A 21,122-nucleotide genomic window follows, 5' to 3' on the forward strand; every position below is an offset into this window, starting at 1 on the left:
CTTTGCAGGGTTATTTTTTAGAGTGTATTAATGTTCTACGGAGACGCAGCGGATTTAGCAGTCTCCACCATACAAGTATCGGAATAACATTTCCATTCTCTTCCCCGTGATCTTCCCACTGGTCGTGGTCGGCGCCGTGATTAATCAGCATGATATGCACGATTTGCTCGAGAAGCGTTAATTTTTCAGCAAAGACTCATTAAAATGCAAGACGCTAAAAAAAATTTGCATGTTTTCAAATACAATCTATTCCACATGCTTCAACGATAGTTCACGTTGAGTGTTAGTTGGACAGGCTGCTTGTTTACATCCATGATGGAGCCCTATTGAAAAATTATTATGGAATTATTTACAAATCGGTCAGAAAATCTCTTCTTAAGATAAGATTTTTTACATATTTCTGAGACAGTACTTTATGCATATTGTTTTTCTGAAAGTTAGGTTTAAATTTTGTTTATTAAATTTCCCTGTTTGTGCAATCGACTTAATCTAGTTTAAACAAAAAATATACAACTTTCATCAAGTCATGCACACTTCTCAACCTACCAGCAGCTTTTGGTCAAGTAATATAATTGTTTGAAGCAGCACTCGCCCGCCGAACAACAATACGCGGTCAGCGTAATTCGCACTGAGCCGTTTCATCGAAGGCTCCAACAGCTATAGCATGGCAAACTATCCGGATCGGTTCGGATCGGCGGTTGTCGTCGGGTCGTCTCGGCGTCGATCGTGGGGTCAGGCAGCACGCAAGGAGGTACACGAAGGAGAAACTGCTGCCGAATTGGTAGACCAGCAGCACCAGTGACATGCTAGACACTCTCTCTTGATGGATCTTCGACCTTCTCCTGCTATAACATAGGTCAACAAAATTTAATCGGTGATAGCTGGTACCACCTTTTCTAGATTTCATCAAAAAGCTACGAAAAAAATCGGAAATTGTCATAAAAAAAATCGAAATGGAACAGTGTGAAAGCTGTTCTGTCGACCAGTGTAATGTGTGCAACGCAGAGCCAGACGATCTGTCATTGGCAGTAGAGCAGCTCTACTACAGGCCGAAATGTGACTATGGATGCGTACTCCGCATGGTTCGTGGCGGTAGCGGCGGCGATTCCCAACACGATAACGCATAATAAAAAAAATATACAATTATGTGCGAACACACGTGGTTCGTGTGATTGCCGAACAATTATAATTAACGTGTGTTGTAAGTTTGTTTTTTTATTTATACTTTTTCAGGTTAGTTATGATGGAGGTGTGTTCCAGCGTTTATGATAAGCAGATTGTGTATGCAAATTACTGTTGTAGTATGAATAATACCAAGTATTACGTGTGAAATTCCAATAAATGCAGTATTTGGTATAACTAAGCTAAGTAAGATAACAACCCTTTGAAAATGCTTTCGAAACAAAAAAAAAGGCAATATTTTTTTTTTTGCAAAAATCGTAATTATAGTTTTGAACGTTTTCTTATTGAATTATAAAGTTTTTTTTCGCATTTATATTGCAAGTTTTGGCTTCCACAATCATCTTTTGTCTATTGTGTGTCTAAAATTTGAATTAAAATGTTATCCGCATTCAAAAAATAAAGCCTTAGAGGATGAGTTCAACGGGACACACATAGTACAATCGTGAATAATCAATTATTCATATGAGTTTTTTTTTATCAATACACTAGCCGCACCTTCATTTCAGCCTCAAGTACCGCGTAATCGATGACGTATGTTAAATATAGTCATTACCATTGATGTCCATGTTGTCAATTAGGTGTATATGTACAATAAAAAGCTGTCTGGAGGTTGGAACTTGATTTCGGATGTTTCGACAAGTTTTGTGTTAAGTTAACCAGTTTCATCAAGGATAAGAAACTTTTTAAGAAATAGTGATATCATGAATGACATTAATAAATATTTACAAAAATACAAATTACAAAGTGTTTCACAAATTTTCCAAGTTCTATTTCACTTCTCGAAGAATTCATCACTTCAAATCAATAATAATTTAATGATTCATTCTGTCTTAAAGCAAGATAAGGAAACATCGGGTGACACTTTTCACTAACCTCTCGAAACCACTGGGTGATTTTTCCTTGCGTTAATTATGCCGCTCGTGATTTTTCAATGACTAAGCGGCGCTTGGACGATTAGACGACAGGAAATCATCGTTTGTAAGGAAGACAATTGCACAGTGGTACAGAGCTTTTTCCGTGACACATTTTTTCTAAATATTTAAATTCACATATTATGCTAGTTGACAACAAATCATTCTAGAAAAAAAGTAAATTATAATGTATGAAAAAAGAGATATGCTGATTTTATTTTAATTTTTCAATCTTCTGGATTACTATTTCAATGCAAAAATCTTTCTGCTGAAATTTTTAAATGCAATTTGAATGCAGAAATAAATTTCCAAAAAAAAACGCATTAAAAAATCATTCATTTAAATTCTTCTGTTTTAAACAAAATTTATATTATTTTGTAGTAAATTTTGTGTGTATAAAACAAACTATATTTTAACACAATTATTGCAAATTAGAAGCTTATGATTTCATTTTATGATGAAAGTGTAAAAAAAGCAATCATGGAAAATTGACTAGAAAAATTTCCACAGCCAGAAATAAATGACTGTAGGTTTTCGAAAATGCTTATTTTACCAATAAAAAACAAGAACTCAACAAGATAAATTCATAATAACACAAACAAAAATCAAAAGAAACATAAAATAAGTACCACCTTGATCGAGTTTAGAGTTTGGCGGACATTTACAAACATATCAAAGTCACCCTGGGCTAGCAGTGTTACCCCATTTTATGGTACATACGAAATAGTAGTTTATGCAACAAGTTGCAAAAAGAGGATTTTTTCAGCACGAGTCGTACATTTATCCAACGAGGTTCACCGAGTTGGATAAATACGAAGAGTGCCGAAAAAATCAAGTTTTGCAACGAGTTCCATACAACATTTTTTGCAAGTCAAATTTTCATGTATTTTGTCAATAAATCGTTTAAATCTAAAAAATGTTGAAAAGTGTTACTTTTCGAAACAAGTGCTGAAAAGTTCAACTTTTCAGCACCCATTTCAGTGCTGAAAAGTAGAACTTTTCAGCATTTATTTTGAAAAGTGTTGCTATTCGGTTCTGTTATTTATGGTACAGAAAAGTAGGCTATTTCGTCGTTCAAGAATGACAGGAAAAGTAAGTAGTTTCACGACGGAATTGCAAAAAAGTTCATTATACCACTCATTTAAGTGCTGCAACGTCCAACTTTTCAAAACTTGCATCGAAATGTGATACTTTGTAATACTTCTCTTTTGGGTTTTTTTTTACTGTGGATTCGTGCCAAAAAATCTTCATTTTGCTCGTTGAACTACTACTTTTTTTTAGTTTTCGTGGAGAATTGATCAAAAGAAATAACAAAAATATTGACAACCTTAACCCTGACAAAAAACTTGTGTTGGACAGCACAGTGTTAAAAAAATAAACGAGATCATCGATTCTTTTCCACGATAATCCCAAAAAACGATATGCCGTAAATTGTCCAAAATTAGCTTAGGAATATCCCATAATTTAATGAATGATTCCCGACTCCTAGACAAGACGTCATCCAACTCATCACATGAGCTGCTTGCTCCCACTGTGTTTAAATCTGTGCAGCGTTGTCCGCACATGGGCTTTATCACAGCCCCCCCCCCCCCCTAAATTGAGTATAGGTAGATTGATTAGCCCAAAGATTCCTGTACCGTATTAGCTTCCGAGCGGCAATCCACAATGGTAATCGGTGCCAATACAAGATTAGTCGCACTTATCGTACTCAACAGACTCGCTCGTCGTGTTCGTGCTATCTTACCGTATGTGTATTTGACCTGCACAGATCCCCAAAATGAGATTTCATTTCTGAGAAGTCTTCACACATTCTGCAAGTGCGACAACTGGCCAAAGGGAATTCACTCAGAGGACGTTTTGTCACACGTTAATGTCCGACTACTGGATACAGTTTTACTTAAAACTAGGGACTCCTGCAACCAAATTTAACCAAACTTCGGAACAATCCACAAAACGGTCAGCCAAACAATACGTAGTTGTTATTGTTTACATTGCTTACACTATTTTTTGTTTGTTCAAGCTCAAACATTAAAACGACATACGACAAGAAAGCACGAGCACGTCGAACTGATAGCGACGACGACGACGACTCGCACCAATTGCCACCCTCACGACCTGCGACTTCTAACGCAAAAGAAGGCTTTATAACGATGGGCACTTGACCGGTGGACCGTTAGTACTTTCGCGATTTTGAAACGGGCCACACAAGGATTTGAACTCGTGGTGGGGGACGAGAACGGTTGAAGCCCCATTTTGGATTAGCTGACGGGTTGTGATTGGTGGTGTGGCGGACCTTGAGGTTGGTGCAGTTGGATGTTCTGTCTAGGAAGTTAGTGGAGATTCAGTATGTGACGTTAATAATAGTTACGGAAGAACCCTGTGAAGATATGGACTGTGGTGGAATTTACTGATTTAAGTGTTCAAATTTGCTCGCAGAATGTGCTGAAACATGTGCAGTGAGATTCCTGAAGGATATTTCCAATTCAACATGAGGAAAATTAAAAGATTATGAGAGTTCTAGTTCTTCAAATCAGCAGAAAATTCTTGTGGACTAGCTAATCCAAGTATCACGCGGTGATTAGCTGTGTCTGCGAATTCAAACGCCACGTTATTATTATAAGCTTATCTAGCCCGTGACTTTACGATTGTCCCCCGCGATACCGATCGGCAATATATCATCCAGTGGACTGAAATACTCCATTCATATTGCCTTGATTTGTTTGTATACACGGTTCGTTGCACTTATCTTCGGCAGAGTACACCTGTCCTGATGGGTGCCACCAGTTGGGACAAGTTCCTGCTGCTGCTATGGAAGAACTGGACCATCCAGAAGCGGCACTATGTTCAGACGGCATTCGAGATATTCATTCCGGCGATCGCGTGTGCGGTACTAATTCTGATACGAGGACTCGTTGATCCCGTACGGTTCAGCGAACCAACGGTATGGAGTTCGCTCCCTACGGATACGATCGAGCACATCCTGTAAGTACAACGGAATCTTTGCGATGCAATCCTTTCAATTGTGATCCTTCTAGTCCGGAAGCAAACCCAACCATCGATCCTCCGATCAACTTCATGCTCGCGTACTCCCCTGGAGGTCCTCTACTCGATCGACTAGTGTCCAACGCAGCTCTTCAAATCCGGGAACCCTTAGAAGTGCAAGCCTTCGATAACGCCACCCAACTGGAGAATTTCCTCCGTATCAACAACACCCTAGTCGGCATCGAGTTCCCCGATCACTATCGAACCCTGGACCTTCTCCCAGAGGACGTGACCTTTTCACTGCGCTTCCCCTCGGAGATGCGAACCTTCCAGGACGACTTCTCGGCCTTCTGGGCCAACTGGTTTACGGAACTCATGTTCCCACAGTTCCAGATAGCCGGCGCCGTAGACCGAGAACGCGCCGACGGTGGCTACCCGGCCAACTACTACAACGAATCATTCATAGCCGTGCAGTCTGCACTTTCGCGAGCGATCATCCTCGAACGCGATCCTACAGCAGAGTTCCCGCCGGTGTTCCTGCAGGTTCGTCCAATCACATCCAACTAACTCAACCGGTCCAACAATTTCTCCCCTTCAGCGATTCCCCTACCCTCCGTACTACAGCGACCCGCTGCTGACCGGCCTCGAGAATCTGCTCCCGCTGATCATCGTGATCGCGTTCTTCTACTCCGCCATCAACACCGTCAAGTACATCACCGTGGAGAAAGAGCGCCAGCTCAAGGAAACAATGAAGATCATGGGCCTGTCCAGCTGGCTGCACTGGGCGGCCTGGTTCGTCAAGTGCATTCTGCTGCTCGCGATTTCGATTTCACTCATCACGGTGCTGCTGTGCGTCGATCTGACCACCAACAGTGACCTCGCCATCTTCGAGTACGCCGACTGGACCGTGGTGTGGGTGTACTTGTTCGTGTTTAGCGTCGCAACCGTTTGCTTTTGCTTCATGATGAGTACGATTTTTTCCAAAGGTAAGTCATCCTCTAGATTTTGCTTCCTCTCCTTATATACATAAATATTTGCACGGAAATCGAACCGAGGTCTAATGCGACAGGCAAGTCATGTAATGAGCTACCGGTTTAGAGGATGTTCCAAAAATAATTATACTTAAGTAAAGGATGTCGCAAAAAAAAACTCAAAGTTGCCTAATTATGGCTAAACATAAACTACGGCTAATGTCTTTAAAGTTGAAGCAGACTCAAACTGGACATAGGGGAAAAATACCATTTATCAGCCATTTTCTATAATCGGCCTATCAGCACTTTGATCATGAATTACAGCTTTCATAAAGTATTTTGACTATTCCAAAGCAACAAATAGCTCAAATAAAAGTGAGCAAGTAGGGTATTTTAACCATTAGTGGACCCCCTAGTAGAGCCGCATTTTTCACAATTTTGTTTCATCAGTAATTTGTTTTTGAGCAGAAAAATAGCCATTTGAAAAAAAAAAGGTTTTTTTGCCTGTTATGGACCCTCTTTTCCTCTAGTGGACCCGGGTCCATAATCCGATTGTGGACCCGGGTCCACTATAGGAAAACTATTATTTTTATGCAACAATTAGCCGATATTTGGTGTTTTGATGCATGGTGGAGGTCTTATGCTAGATATGATGAATAAAAGATAGATTTTCCATCATAAACAAATATGTTTTGTTAACAAATTTGGCTAAAAACAACAAAAAACCTAACAGACATTTAAACAAATTTATTTCCGAAAAAGATCAAAGAAAACGTTTCAAAAACAACTGTAAACATTTAAATGATAAAAAAAGTAATTTTGATGCACATTTTTCCATATAAATTACATAAACAGTTGCCCGAAACAAAACAATAGATTTGTTTACAGCTGCTGATAAAACTACGCATGTTTATTTTCAAAAAATGTTTTGTTATTGATTAATTATTATAAAATATCATTTCAAACTTTGGTTATGATGCTTCAGTTAAGAACAATTAACTATAGTTTTTTATTAATTATAAATTCTTGCGGCTTCAGCATTTATGATACTTTTAACATGAAAACAGCTATATTTATACCGTAAACTGGGGTGACTTTGATAGCCCGGGGTGACATTGATAGAAATTTGATTTGGCCACTATTTTTGATACATCCAATGTAACAGTCACATTTTTGCATATATGTTCGATAATAAGCTTTCCCTTAATACTTACATACTCAAAATTCTCAAAAATGTTTAAATATTAATTTGACGGGCATTTGAAAAACCTATCAAAGTCACCCCGGGCTATCAAAGTCACCCCAGTTTACGGTACTCATAATTTAAAAATATGCAATTAGGTTTATTACAACAAGCATTTATTGTATGTTTAAGAGAAAATTTTGCTTAAATACACAGTTTTCTTCATTTTTGGAGGTAAAATTAACAGGGGCCACTTTAGGAAAAGTTAGATTTTTTGCTTGAAAATGAGCAGTTCTTCGCTTTATTTTAGTATAGTTAATTAAACTTACATTATTTCGACTTACTGAAGTTAAATTACCACTGAAAAAATGATTGGATAGTTAATTCAATCGTAAAATAGAAATGCTGTTTTGTTGTGAAAATGCTAGTGGCCATGGCTGATTTCAGAAGTCGAACTCAAAACACTTATTTTGGCAAAAAGGACAACTCAATGTCAGTCAACATTGTTTTAAATGATGCTGAACATGCCAAATAAAAGATTTGCAGACAAAAACACGCTTGAAATTGGGATTTCATTGATTTTTTCTTCAAAAACCCTTTAGAGGGTCCACTATAGAAAAGGGGTCCACTAATGGATAACGTACCCTAACTCTCCATTGTTGATGTATCTAAAAATGTTGATTTAATAGTGGAAAACTGCAAAAATAATTAGAATTGGTCGAAAGGCTTGGAGTGATTAAAGTGGGTATTTTTCCCCTACACTATGATCAAAATTGCTTATTTTTTCATAATTTGCAACAGAAAAGTACTTTGAAATCATTTACTTGTTATGCCACGTCTTCAAATAAAATTAAGTTATAATATGTTTTTTTTTTTTGAAATAAAAATAATAATAATAAATTTGCTTGTATGGATGTTGCAATGTTGCGAAAATCTTTGGACTTACCCGGATTTCGATAGTTTTTTACCTCAAATAGATAGTTTCATACGCCGAGGGATTTCAAAAAATAATAATTCAGAACTCGTGATTGGAAAATTACCAAAAAATACCTTCTTAAATTCAAACAATTAAAACATACTTGCTCCGTATTAAAAAAACTTTTGCATTTATGTTACACATTTTTTTCATGAAATTGTTATTGATACAACAAAGTGCAAAAAGGAAACGTTCTTTTATTACGTAACGCAAAATTTTGGGTTCCTGAGACAATTTCACAGAAACATGCACCTAAATGTTTATTTTCATCCATTTTAACCCTTTAAAAAATGAAAGTTGAAAAAAATCTTCGATTCACATTTATTAAAAATCAAGTTCGTTTCCAAGGATACTAGATGACACCAAAAAAAACAGCTTCTTATTTTTTTTTTAAATATCATCTTTTATTTAAAGGGTTAAAATGGATGAAAGTAAACACTTTTGTGCATGTTTCTATTGTAAAATTGTCTCAGGAACACGAATATGATGAAATTATCACCGGAAAATTTAATCTAAGGAGTCCCCTGAGCAAAAATTTATAACAAAAAAAAATCATTAAAAGTAAAAGTGTCTATTTAATATATTAAACTGCCTAACCCAAAGCATTCTCAGTCTCAGATGGTAGTCCCAGATGCCCCCTACAAGCTGCAAGTCGAACCGAGTTGATATCTGGATGGAACATTTTTTTATTTGAGTTTGAAAATTATGCTATTTTTTCACTAAAATGCCAATAACTACCTTTAGATTAAACAAATTCGGATGCTTCTCCCTGCATTTTGTTGCATTTTTTAAGCCATTTCAGAAGCAGAATTTTGAAATTAAATTGAATTTTGCCTAAGTCATAGCCTTTTTAAGAATTTTGACGTTTATGAACAGTCAAACTTTGTCTACCGATTTGCCCCACTTCTCGTTTACCTAGAGTGCTCATATTTTGGCCAGAAGCTAGTTTTATATGTACAAACAATCCCTGAAAATTTTAGGCAGATTGGTGAGGACCAAACGACATCCCATACATCTGTTCGTGGACTCGCTCTTAATAACTTTCACCGAATTGACCAAATTCACCCATTTTCAGCAAACCTTGCCGCTGGCATATCCGGCCTCATCTGGTTCATCATGATCGTCCCGTACAACATCGTCTTTGCCAGCTACGACACCCTCTCGTTGGCGGCCAAACTGGCGATGTGCATCTTCTCAAACTCATCCCTCTCGTTTGGCCTGATGCTCATGATGCGCCACGAGGGCACGTCGAACGGCCTCCAGTGGGAGAATCTGTTTGAACCTGTCACGGTTGACGATAATTTGAGCGTTGGACAAACCATGTTGATGCTGTTGTTGGATGGATTTTTGTACCTGTTGATTGCGCTGTACATCGAGAAGGTGTTTCCGGGGGAGTTTGGAGTTGGTGAACCGTGGTACTTTTTGTTCACTAAGAAGTTCTGGTCCGGGAGTGCTAACAAGGCCAAGGTGGATTACGCTGAGGTTGAGGAGAATGAGAACTTGGAGTCGGAGCCGGTTGGGAAAGGTGCGGGGATTAAAATACGCAAGTTGAGGAAGGAGTTTGGTAAAAATAAAGTCGCAGTTGACGGGTTGAGTTTGAACATGTTTGAAGATCAAATAACCGTGCTGCTTGGGCATAACGGAGCAGGAAAGACGACCACCATGTCTATGTTGACGGGTTTGTTCGCTCCGACGTCGGGAACCGCGATCATCAATGGATATGACATAACGACGGATATGGAGGCAGTCCGAGGATCGCTGGGATTGTGCCCTCAACATAATGTTTTGTTTGACGAGCTGACCGTATCCGAACATATCGAGTTCTTTGCGCGATTGAAAGGAGTTACTGGGAAGGGTGTGAAGGCCGAGATTGAGCACTTTGTGAAGATCTTGGAGTTGGAGGATAAAATCCATAAGGAATCGCGCACCTTGTCTGGTGGAATGAAACGCAAGCTTTCGGTTGGAATTGCTCTTTGTGGAGGTTCGAAGGTAGTGCTGTGTGATGAGCCAACGTCCGGAATGGATCCTTCGGCGAGGAGAGCTTTGTGGGATTTGTTGATTCGAGAAAAGAAGGGTCGGACGATCTTGCTTTCCACTCACTTCATGGACGAGGCTGATATATTGGGGGATAGGATTGCCATCATGGCGGATGGAGAATTGAAGGCGGCCGGTTCGTCGTTTTTCTTGAAGAAGCGATTTGGCGTTGGATACCGATTGATCTGTGTGAAGGACGACAGCTGTAATCCGCGAAGCTTGGAGACGTTTTTGAAGCAGTACATTCCGGATATTGAGATTGATACCGATATCGGGACGGAACTGTCCTTCGTGTTGAGCGAAACGTACACGAGTGTCTTCCAGACGATGCTGAAATCCTTGGAAGACAACACGGAGACGTTGGGCATACGCAATTACGGAATATCTCTGACGACGTTGGAGGAAGTATTTTTGAGGTAAGGTTACAGATAAGCGTTGTGTGCATTGATACTGACGATTGGATTATTCAAGGGTGGGAAGCGATTCGCATGCACTGGATAAGAAGCCTGAAAACAATGGAGAGCTTAATGGACAATCAAATGGCACATGTACACCGACATCAATCAAACGTAAGACAGCAATCTCAAATTGGTTAGTCATTCTGAGTGTAAACACGTTTTCTTTTGCAGTACATGAAGACCAAGAAGCACTCTTGAAGGGTTCGAGATTGGTCCTCAATCAGATCGGTTCCATGTTCCTGAAGAAGATTATTTCAACGAAACGCAGCTGGGCACAGCAGATTGTACAGATTCTGATTCCAATTTATTTCGTAGTCGTTACGGTCGCTATTGTGAGATCAATTCCCGGGCTGAAAGAGTTACCTCCGCTAAGGATTTCAATATCGAACTACTCATTGACTACAACGCTTCTGGAAGCTGCCGCACCGGAAAGCGATATCATATCCGGTTATAGAACAATATTTGATGGTTTGGATGACCGGCATCGTTTGAAGGTTATCTACACAGATATGGAAGAGGAACTGTTATACTTGGTTAGTCTGGATATCTAATCATAATTACTTGCAATACATAAATCTTTTTTAATTACAGTCCACCGTCAACATTGGCAGAATCAATCGAGAGTTCATGATCGGAGCGACGGTGACCGACACGAACCAAACCGTCTGGTTCAATCCGCTCGGATTCCACACGGCACCGCTGGGCATCAACTATCTGTACAATGCAATGCTAAAATCGCTCTGTCCGAGCTGTAGAATAAACGTTATCAACAAGCCCATTCCGTTCCGACCTAATACAAGGGTAAGTCAGCAATGCACTTAGATAATTGCGCGCGGTCAGTAATCCTAATCTCACACACATCCATGTGCGATTCCAGTTCATCCAACTCCAATCGGGCAACAATCTCGGCTTCCAGCTGTCGTTCAACAGCGGCTTCGCAATGTCATTCGTCGCGGCGCTCTACATCATGTTCTACATCAAAGAACGCACGTCGCGTGCGAAACTGCTGCAGTTTGTCAGCGGCGTGAACGTGTTCACCTTCTGGGCGGTGAACTTTGTATGGGATTACTTCACATACCTGATTACGGCACTTGTGTATCTGGGAATCCTGTCAGTATGGCAAGAGGAGGGGTGGTCCACGGTGGAAGAACTGTCGCGAGTGTTCCTGATACTATGCGTGTTTGGATTGTCGTTCCTGCCGATTACGTACATCTTCTCGTTCTGGTTTGACGTACCCTCAACCGGATTTGTTAAAATGATGCTGATTAACTTATTCTCCGGGACGATACTCTTCGTGGCAGTCTTCCTGTTGCAGTTTGAAGCATTCAACCTGATGGACATCTCACGAATTCTGGAGTGGTTCTTTATGATCTTCCCGCTGTTTTCGTTCAGCCAAAGTCTGAGCAACTTGAACGTGCTAGCCGCGACGAAGGCAGTTTGCAGAACGCAATGCGAAGTGATACCATTCTGTACGGAGCAGTTCATGTGCAGCCTGTTTCCAAACTGCTGCGACACCCAGGTATTCACGTGGGACCCGAAGGGCGTCAACCGGCAAATGACCTACATGGCGGTGGTTGGAATCGTTGCGTTTGTGGTGTTGATAGCAGTGGAGTTCCGACTGTTTGATCGAATCATCAACAAAGGGTACAGTTTGAAGAATCAACGTCCTGCGCAATCTGAGGAAGGTATTGTGGACGCTGATGTATTGAAGGAGAAGCAACGTGTTGCCAGTATGACCGGAACGCAGATTGCCGAGAAGAATTTGGTAATGCGCGACTTCACAAAGTATTACAAGAGTTTTCTGGCCGTGAATCAGCTCAGCGTGGCAGTTGATCCAGCTGAGTGTTTCGGATTGCTTGGAGTCAACGGAGCTGGCAAGACTTCAACGTTCAAGATGCTTACGGGTGATGAAAATATATCCTTTGGAGAGGCTTGGGTCAAAGGGATCGATTTGAAGACCAATATGAGCAAGGTAAACAAAAACATAGGGTACTGTCCACAGTTTGATGCAGTGTTGGAAGACCTAACCGGTCGAGAGACGCTGAAGATCTTTGCTTTGATGCGAGGAATCGCGTATCAAGATATCAAATCAACGTCAGAAAAATTAGCCCAGGAGTTAAACTTCACAAAACACATCGACAAGCGCATCAAGGAGTACAGTGGAGGCAACAAGCGTAAACTGAGTACTGCTCTAGCGCTACTAGCCAACCCAGCTGTGATATACCTGGACGAGCCAACCACGGGAATGGATCCAGGTGCTAAACGGCACCTGTGGAACGTAATACTGAACGTGAAGAAATCAGGCAAATCGATCATCCTAACCTCGCACAGCATGGAAGAATGTGAAGCACTTTGTACGCGGCTAGCTATCATGGTGAACGGAGAGTTCAAGTGTCTCGGATCGACGCAGCATCTCAAGAATCAGTTCTCGAAGGGATACTTCCTAACAGTGAAGATCCGGAAGGCCGAGTCAGTGCAGGAAGATAACAGGAGGCAGGCTGAGGTGAAGACGTACGTCGCGGACCACTTTGAGGGTGCATCCTTGAGGTTTGTATTGTGATTCTTGGAACGACAGCTGTCAGTACAAGTAGAGATTTCTATCAACAAGAGATTGAGATCTTGTAGTATAATTGACAAAAATTGCAAATTTGATATCTTGAATAGGATTCTGAACAAAATCTTTCTATCTTTCACAGGGAAGAACACCAGGACTCCCTCGCTTACCACATACCCCAGTCCGACCTCAAGTGGTCTACGATGTTTGGAATCATGGAGACCGCCAAGCGAACACTGGACATCGAGGACTACGCCCTAGGACAGACCTCCTTGGAGCAGGTATTTCTGTTCTTCACCAAGTATCAACGGATAACCGATGACAGCAAGTGAATATTTACCGTAAGCACGATATCGTAGTCAAAAAGTGATACTCAAGTGATTCTTCTAGAAATAAAGATTAGTGAGTAAGCGTGTTATTGAGTTTTACTTCAATCCACTTCCGTCTGGTCGAGTTTTATCGGGTTTGTTAATGCGCGGCAACGATAAAAGCTGTGTGTGTGTTATCATCAATTTGGATTCCTAGATATCGACGCGATAAACGCGCAGGTTTGGACTTTCTATGCTACGTTTCCTTTCAGTCTATATCGAGCTACCGGACAGTACAAACGTACGCGACGACGAGGACGTCACCGCCGTCGGGACATATAGTGGCCACAGGTCCTTTCATAAGTAAAATGATTAAATTTGCATAACAGTGAATGAAACGGCGTCCTTCGGTGGTGGTGGAGGGTAATGTCTCGGTCACATTGATTTTGTTGATGGGAAGTTCGTGTGAAACCTCGCACATGGGAGTGTTTTAAATTACAGTTTCAAAAGTGAAAAAATCGTGCTTTGTAAATTTAACCCAGGGGTCAAATCGATAAAAGTCCCACAAACGTTTGAACTTCTGAGAGTGTAGGTCACCAATGTTTAGTGCTGGCTTGCCACGAGCTGTCGGTTATCAGTGAATCTGCAAAGCAAACCTTAATCCGTTTGACGTGTGATAGCAGCAAAAATACAGAAACGTCATTCCGAGTATTCCTGACTCATTGAAGATATAAATCCTTTTCGTAAACATGACTTCTTCAGGATGGGGAAAATTTGTTCTACTGCTGTGGAAGAACTGGATTATTTCGAAGAGACACTACTTCCAGACATTCTTCGAAATTCTGATCCCGGTGGTGGCATGCTTGTTGCTGATTCTTGTGCGTGGTTTGGTAGATCCAAAAGAGTACAAAGAGGACTTCATTTTCAGACCACTGGATTTGAATAGCATAGCACACTTGAGGTAGAATTGTGTTGAAATAATGTATAGTTTTAGAAAGTAATCCAAACCTCTTTTCAGAACTTTGAATTTGCCGATACAGCTTATGATAGCATTTTCACCAAGAAATTCACTCTTAGAGCAAATAATAACGGCCTCCATTGGAATACTCAATGGTCCTCACCTACAGCCAATGCCATTCGACAATGCTTCCACTATGCAGAACTTTCTGCAAAACAACAATTACCTTGTTGGAGTTGAGTTTCCAGACTCTTACGCGGTACGTCTTTTTAACCCCACTCAAGTTACAACTCAACGTTACAACCATACGATTTCAGAACATAACAACGTTACCGAATCACGTAGAATTTGCGCTTCGCTATCCGGCGGAGATGCGAACCTTCGTAGCGGTTGGCACCGAGTTTTGGAACAACTGGCAAACCAACCGGCTGTTCCCGGCGTTTGACGTGCCGGGCCTTCGGAATCCAACGAGTGAAGATGGCGGTTATCCGGCAAACTACTACTGGGAAACGTTTGCCTCAATTCAGAGTGCCGTATCACAGGCTATCGTTCTGGAAAAGAGTCCGGAACATAGGTTGTCTGGGATATTCTTGAGGGTTAGTGCATTTATGGATTCCTAACGCAGGATCAAGTAATAAAACGTTATCCTTCCAGAGATACCCCTATCCGGCGTTCTACAGCGATCCCCTACTGCTCGGTCTGGAAAATCTCCTTCCCCTCATTATAGTGGTTGCTTTCTTCTACACCTGCATCAACACGGTCAAGTACATCGCCGTCGAGAAGGAACGCCAGCTGAAAGAAGCCATGAAGATCATGGGACTACCAAGCTGGCTACACTGGATGGCGTGGTTCGTGAAGACGCAGATCATGCTGCTGGTCGCGATATCTTTAATCACGATTCTGCTTTGCGTGAGTTGTTTTCTTAGAGTTGTAGCGGAGTAATAGTACAAGCCTTCAATTTCTACAGGTTAGCATGACCACCAACACCGATCTGGCAGTGTTCACCTTTGCCGACTGGTCAGTCGTCTGGGTGTACCTGCTTGTCTATAGCGTCGTAACGATCATGTTCTGCTTCATGATGAGTACGTTCTTCTCGAAAGCCAACACAGCTTCCGGTATCGCGGGTCTGATGTGGTTCGTGTTCGTGATGCCGTACAACATTGCGTTCGCCAACTACGATACGATGTCGCTGGGTGCCAAGCTGGTGCTGTGTCTGTTCCACAACTCGGGCATGTCGTTTGGATTCATGCTGATGATGCGCCACGAGGGAACCACAACCGGTGTCCAGTGGTCCAATCTGTTCAGCCCAGTCACGGCAGATGACGATCTGAGCGTTGGAGCTACGATGATGATGCTGCTGGCGGCTGGTGTAATCTACCTGGTGATTGCACTGTACGTTGAGAAGGTGATGCCAGGAGAGTTTGGAGTCGCGGAGCCGTGGTACTTTCCGTTTACCAAGAAGTTTTGGACGAATAAAGTTGATGTGATCGAAGATGTCAACGATGTAATGCTCGATAACCCAAACAGTAGAGAGTCGGACCCAACCGGGAAACACGCCGGAATCCAGATCAAAGGTCTTAGAAAAGTCTTCGACAAGTCCAAAGTCGCCGTCAAAGGATCCTACCTAAACATGTTCGACGATCAGATAACCGTTCTTCTCGGTCACAACGGAGCAGGAAAGACGACAACAATGTCCATGCTAACTGGAATGTTTTCTCCAACATCTGGTACCGCTATGATCAACGATTGTGATATTCGAACCAACATGGACGGAGCCCGGCAATCGCTGGGACTCTGCCCGCAGCACAACGTTCTGTTTGACGAGATGACCGTTGGTGAGCACATTCAGTTCTTCGCACGGTTGAAGGGAGTCGAAAGAAAGGACATTCCAAGTGAAGTGCGACACTACGTGAAGATATTGGAACTTGAAGTCAAAATTCACTCCCAGTCGAGTACCCTATCCGGAGGTATGAAGCGAAAGCTGGCCGTTGGAGTCGCGCTGTGCGGTGGTTCCAAGGTCGTCCTGTGCGATGAGCCCACATCGGGAATGGATCCAGCTGCTCGCAGGGCACTGTGGGATCTGCTGATCATGGAAAAGAAGGGACGAACGATCCTGCTATCGACGCACTTTATGGACGAAGCCGACATCCTAGGGGACAGGATCGCGATCATGGCTGACGGAGAGCTGAAAGCAGTGGGGTCTTCATTTTTCTTGAAGAAGAAGTTCGGAGTTGGATATAGACTGATTTGTGTCAAGGGAGACGATTGTAATCCTAGTGCGGTTACAGAGCTACTCCAGCGATACATACCGGACATTCAAGTAGAAACAGACATCGGCACAGAGTTATCGTACGTGCTCAACGAAAACTACACCAGCGTATTCCAGATTATGCTACAGGAACTCGAAGAAAACTCACAACGCTTACAACTGGATAGCTACGGTGTCTCACTGACAACGCTCGAAGAGGTTTTCCTGAAGGTCGGCAGTGATTCATTCGGAGTAGATACGCACGAACACGACACAAACGGTCATCTGGATACGAACGATCGTACGGCATCCAACGTAACGCTGGATCTGCAGGAAAGTGAGAAGCTTCTGACAGGATTCCCACTGAAGATGAACCAAATCCGAGCCATGTTCATGAAGAAGCTTATTGTAACCTACCGAAGCTGGATCTCAATGGCGGTACAGATTTTCATTCCCATATTCTTCGTTGTCATGACCATGGTCATCGTTCGATCGTTCCCGGACAATGTGCAGTTGCCGACTCTCTGGATGAATTTTGATGATTACGTGCGGACTACAACGGTTCTTGAGGCAAACACCGAGAATGGCGAGCTGGTAAGAGCTTACCAAGGACTGTTTCAAAATACTGGACCAGATCAACAGTTGATCACGATCATGGAACCAATGAACGACTACATTCTCCGACGGGTAAGTTGACTCTAACGTATCCAAATCAAAACGATAACACATTCTTATACCTTCAGACCATCGAGAACACTCCGCTCGTTACGAACGAGTTCATGGTTGGAGCAACGCTCAAGTCGGACAACGTTACCGTATGGTTCAACACGCAAGGCTTCCACACCGCATCGCTGTCTATTGCCACCTTCTACAATGCATTTGTACGAACCGTCTGCTCCGATTGTTCAATCAAAATTGCTAACAAACCGCTTCCTTTCAGACCGGAAACGAGGGTAAGATTTTCGGCTGTCATTTCTCGATCCAGTGACTAAACAGCTTCTCGCATTTCCAGTTCTCCCAGCTGCAAGCCGGCAACAACATGGGCTTCCAGCTGGCGTTCAACACCGGCTTTGCGATGGCCTTCGTAGCGGCTCTGTACGTCATGTTCTACATCAAGGAGCGCGTTACGCGGGCCAAGCTGCTGCAGTTCGTGAGCGGTGTGAACGTGTTTGCCTTCTGGGCGGTTTCGTTCCTGTGGGACTACATGACGTACATCGTGACGATCCTGTTCTACATCGCGACGCTGGCCGCGTTCCAGGAGGATGGATGGTCCTCGGGGGAGGAACTTGGCCGCGTGTTCCTGATCTTGCTCGTGTTCGGTTTCGCCTTTCTTCCGCTAACCTATCTGCTGTCGTTCCGCTTCGACGTTCCCGCAAGTGGATTCGTCAAGTTGATGTTGCTAAACATCTTCACCGGAATCATATTCTTCATGGCGGTTTTCCTGCTTCTGTTTGACGGATTCGACTTGCAGGATGTGGGTCGAGGATTGGAGTGGGGATTCATGATATTCCCGCTTTTTGCGCTAAGCCACGCGCTCAGCAACATCAATATTGCTTCGACTACGCTGAGAATCTGCGACTCGCAGTGTGAGCTTATTCCGGAATGTACGGAAGAGTTGTTATGCAAGCTGTTCCCGAACTGTTGCAATGTTAAAATATTCTCTTTTGAACCAACCGGAATCAATCGTAACCTTCTGTTTATGTCTGGACTTGGTGCAGCGTGCTTCGTAATACTGATGATCATCGAGTATCGTGTGATGCAAAGGATTTTCACTAGTTTGATGCGTAAGCGGAGTCCTCCCGTTCTAAATCCTGCCTTAATCGATTCGGATGTGCTGGCAGAGAAGGAACGAATTCGGGTAATGTCCATGGGTGAAATCAGCGCTACAAGCTTGGTTCTCCGAGATGTGACAAAGTTCTACAAATCGTTCCTGGCGGTCAACCAGATGTCCGTATCGGTCGAGCATTCACAGTGCTTCGGATTGCTGGGCGTGAACGGAGCCGGAAAGACTTCGACCTTCAAAATGCTGACTGGTGACGAGGACATTTCTTCTGGAGACGCTTGGGTCAATGGGACCAGTCTGAGGACGGATATGACTACGGTGCACCAGCAAATCGGATACTGTCCACAGTTCGATGCATTGATTGATGATCTCACCGGTAGAGAAACGCTGATGATCTTCGCTTTGCTGAGAGGTATTCCAAAAGATGAAGTATCCATGGTCGGTTTGAGACTAGCTGAGGATCTGAACTTCATGAAGCACATTGACAAACGGACCAAGCAATACAGTGGTGGAAACAAACGCAAGCTCAGCACTGCCCTGGCTCTGATGGGCAGACCAACCGTCGTATACCTGGACGAACCCACGACCGGTATGGACCCAGGGGCAAAGCGACAACTCTGGGACGTGGTTTGCAAGGAACGGAGCGCCGGAAAGTCGATCGTCCTTACCTCGCACAGCATGGAAGAATGTGAGGCACTCTGCACCAAGCTGGCCATCATGGTCAACGGAGAGTTCAAGTGCATCGGATCGACGCAACATCTGAAGAACAAGTTCTCGAATGGGTACTACCTGACGGTGAAGCTGAAGAAGAAAACGACCGAAAGTGGGCCGGAAAAGGTAGCGGAAATCAAGAACTACATCGTTGCCAAGATTCCAGAAGCTGAATTGAAGTAAGATTCTTTTTATAGAATGCGTAGAACAAGAACTAACCAGCTTTGTGTTTTCACAGGGAAGAATACATGGAATCGCTAACGTATCAGATCCCCAAGACGGACATTCGGTGGTCTACGATGTTCGGGATTATGGAGCAAGCGAAGCAAGAGCTGGACATTGAGGACTACGTGCTGGGGCAAACCTCGCTGGAGCAGGTGTTCCTCTCGTTTACCAAGTATCAACGAGTTGAGGACTCATGACAGCCGGTGAACGTGAGCGATGTTTAAGAAGAACGGCCAACAACATGGAAGATTGGTGTGATAGTTGTAACGATGTGTTCATTAGGGTGGGTACGTTTTTCAAAAAGTTCTCGGATCAAGTTTTAGTATGGTTCCCCTTGTAGGGCATGCCCATAGGGACTTTCATGCCAAATATCAGCTTATTTGGTTGTAAACTGGCTGCGCGCATCAGGGTTAAAGTTTACATGGGAATTACTATGGGAAAATTGGAAATTTTGTTCAAACACTCCTACAGGTCTGGGAAAATAACGCGCCAACTTCTGGTATGGTCAGGCCTATGGGGAATGGTCTGGAGAACACTTTTCCCGAAGAGAGCATATGGATTCGTTGTCCCTAGACCTGGCGCATCGGCAAACAATCCGACGTCTCCGAAATCAACGGTTTTCCCCCAAAAAGTACAAATTTTCCTTAGCATGCTATGAATGGTTGATGAACACCGCGACGCCATACGTCAGGCAGCTACCACGTGGGTGAGAAACGGCTGGAATATTCAATTGCAAACCTTCTTTGAACTAGAAAATGATCATTTCGAGCAATCCTGATATTATTTAGTCGAATTCAGAATCTTTGCATAGCAAATTTGCATTTTTTTTGCAAATATTTCAACCACGTGGTAGCTGCCTGACGTATGGCGTCGCGGTGTCCATCAACCATTCATAGCATGCTAAGGAAAATTTGATGCTTTTTGGGGGAAAACCGTTGATTTCGGAGACGTCGGATTGTTTGCCGATGCGCCAGGTCTAGGGACAACGAATCCATATGCTCTCTTCGGGAAAAGTGTTCTCCAGACCATTCCCATAGGCCTGACCATACCAGAAGTTGGCGCGTTATTTTCCCAGACCTGTAGGAGTGTTTGAACAAAATTTCCAATTTTCCCATAGTAATTCCCATGTAAACTTTAACCCTGATGCACGCAGCCAGTTTACAACCAAATAAGCTGATATTTGGCATGAAAGTCCCTATGGGCATGCCATACAAGGGGAACCATACTAAAACTTGATCCGAGAACTTTTTGAAAAACGTACCCACCCTAGTGTTCATGTACAAAAAAAAACTGTGTGGCACAGGTGCATGTTTGATGTTTTGTTAATAATAAATGGTCAAATTTTATTTATTTTTTGGATCAAACTTTGACTTTTTTCAAAAGAAGTATCATTAGTTTCTACACACAAGTCTCCATTCACATTTGGGGCCTGGTCATACAAAACGGGCATGAAAATGTATGAAATTCTGTATCTTGGGAAGGGATTTTATAATCGATTTGGTGTCTTCGGCAAAGTTGTAGGTTATGATTAATACATTTCAGTAAAAATAGGTACAAGAGAAAAAAACACCAGAATTTCTTATTTTACTTTTTATCACTAAAAGCTGAAGTCCTGAAATAGGTATTTTAGTTTTTTTA

The 21,122-nt window shown here is 42.6% G+C and overlaps 2 protein-coding genes across 3 annotated transcripts; both read left to right on the forward strand.

The window, feature by feature from the left end:
- The first annotated feature begins 4,250 nt into the window (after positions 1 to 4,250).
- LOC6042515 (ATP-binding cassette sub-family A member 3) lies at positions 4,251 to 13,660 on the forward strand. Of its 2 annotated transcripts, none has more exons than XM_038252249.1 (10): positions 4,251 to 4,422; positions 4,849 to 5,075; positions 5,129 to 5,618; positions 5,674 to 6,061; positions 9,281 to 10,655; positions 10,711 to 10,808; positions 10,869 to 11,230; positions 11,289 to 11,498; positions 11,575 to 13,244; positions 13,394 to 13,660. In XM_038252249.1, exons 2-10 carry the CDS (start codon positions 4,864 to 4,866, stop codon positions 13,581 to 13,583), a joined length of 4,995 nt encoding a protein of 1,664 aa, XP_038108177.1. In that variant the 5' UTR covers positions 4,251 to 4,422; positions 4,849 to 4,863; the 3' UTR covers positions 13,584 to 13,660. The 2 variants fall into 2 exon arrangements, with proteins under 2 accessions (XP_038108177.1, XP_038108176.1); XM_038252248.1 differs by having other exon boundaries at positions 4,251 to 4,392.
- Positions 13,661 to 14,308: 648 nt separating this feature from the next.
- LOC6042514 (ATP-binding cassette sub-family A member 3) lies at positions 14,309 to 19,755 on the forward strand. Its single transcript, XM_001851756.2, has 8 exons — positions 14,309 to 14,520; positions 14,578 to 14,776; positions 14,835 to 15,113; positions 15,172 to 15,426; positions 15,485 to 17,452; positions 17,509 to 17,718; positions 17,778 to 19,438; positions 19,498 to 19,755. The coding sequence occupies exons 1-8, from the start codon at positions 14,309 to 14,311 to the stop codon at positions 19,679 to 19,681; spliced, it is 4,968 nt and encodes a 1,655-aa protein (XP_001851807.2). The 3' UTR covers positions 19,682 to 19,755.
- The last annotated feature ends 1,367 nt before the right edge of the window (positions 19,756 to 21,122 follow it).

The sequence above is a fragment of the Culex quinquefasciatus genome, chromosome 2 (assembly GCF_015732765.1).
Source record: "Culex quinquefasciatus strain JHB chromosome 2, VPISU_Cqui_1.0_pri_paternal, whole genome shotgun sequence".
NCBI classification, from domain to species: domain Eukaryota; kingdom Metazoa; phylum Arthropoda; class Insecta; order Diptera; family Culicidae; genus Culex; species Culex quinquefasciatus.

Coding starts and splice junctions, on each gene's coding strand:
- LOC6042515 (XM_038252249.1), top strand. CDS start 4,864: ATGGGTGCCACCAGTTGGGACAAGTTCCTGCTGCTGCTATGGAAGAAC. Junction 11,499..11,574: donor CGTTCCGACCTAATACAAGG/GTAAGTCAGCAA, acceptor GTGCGATTCCAG/TTCATCCAACTCCAATCGGG. Junction 13,245..13,393: donor TTTGAGGGTGCATCCTTGAG/GTTTGTATTGTG, acceptor TATCTTTCACAG/GGAAGAACACCAGGACTCCC.
- LOC6042514 (XM_001851756.2), top strand. CDS start 14,309: ATGACTTCTTCAGGATGGGGAAAATTTGTTCTACTGCTGTGGAAGAAC. Junction 15,114..15,171: donor TGTCTGGGATATTCTTGAGG/GTTAGTGCATTT, acceptor TTATCCTTCCAG/AGATACCCCTATCCGGCGTT. Junction 15,427..15,484: donor TAATCACGATTCTGCTTTGC/GTGAGTTGTTTT, acceptor CAATTTCTACAG/GTTAGCATGACCACCAACAC.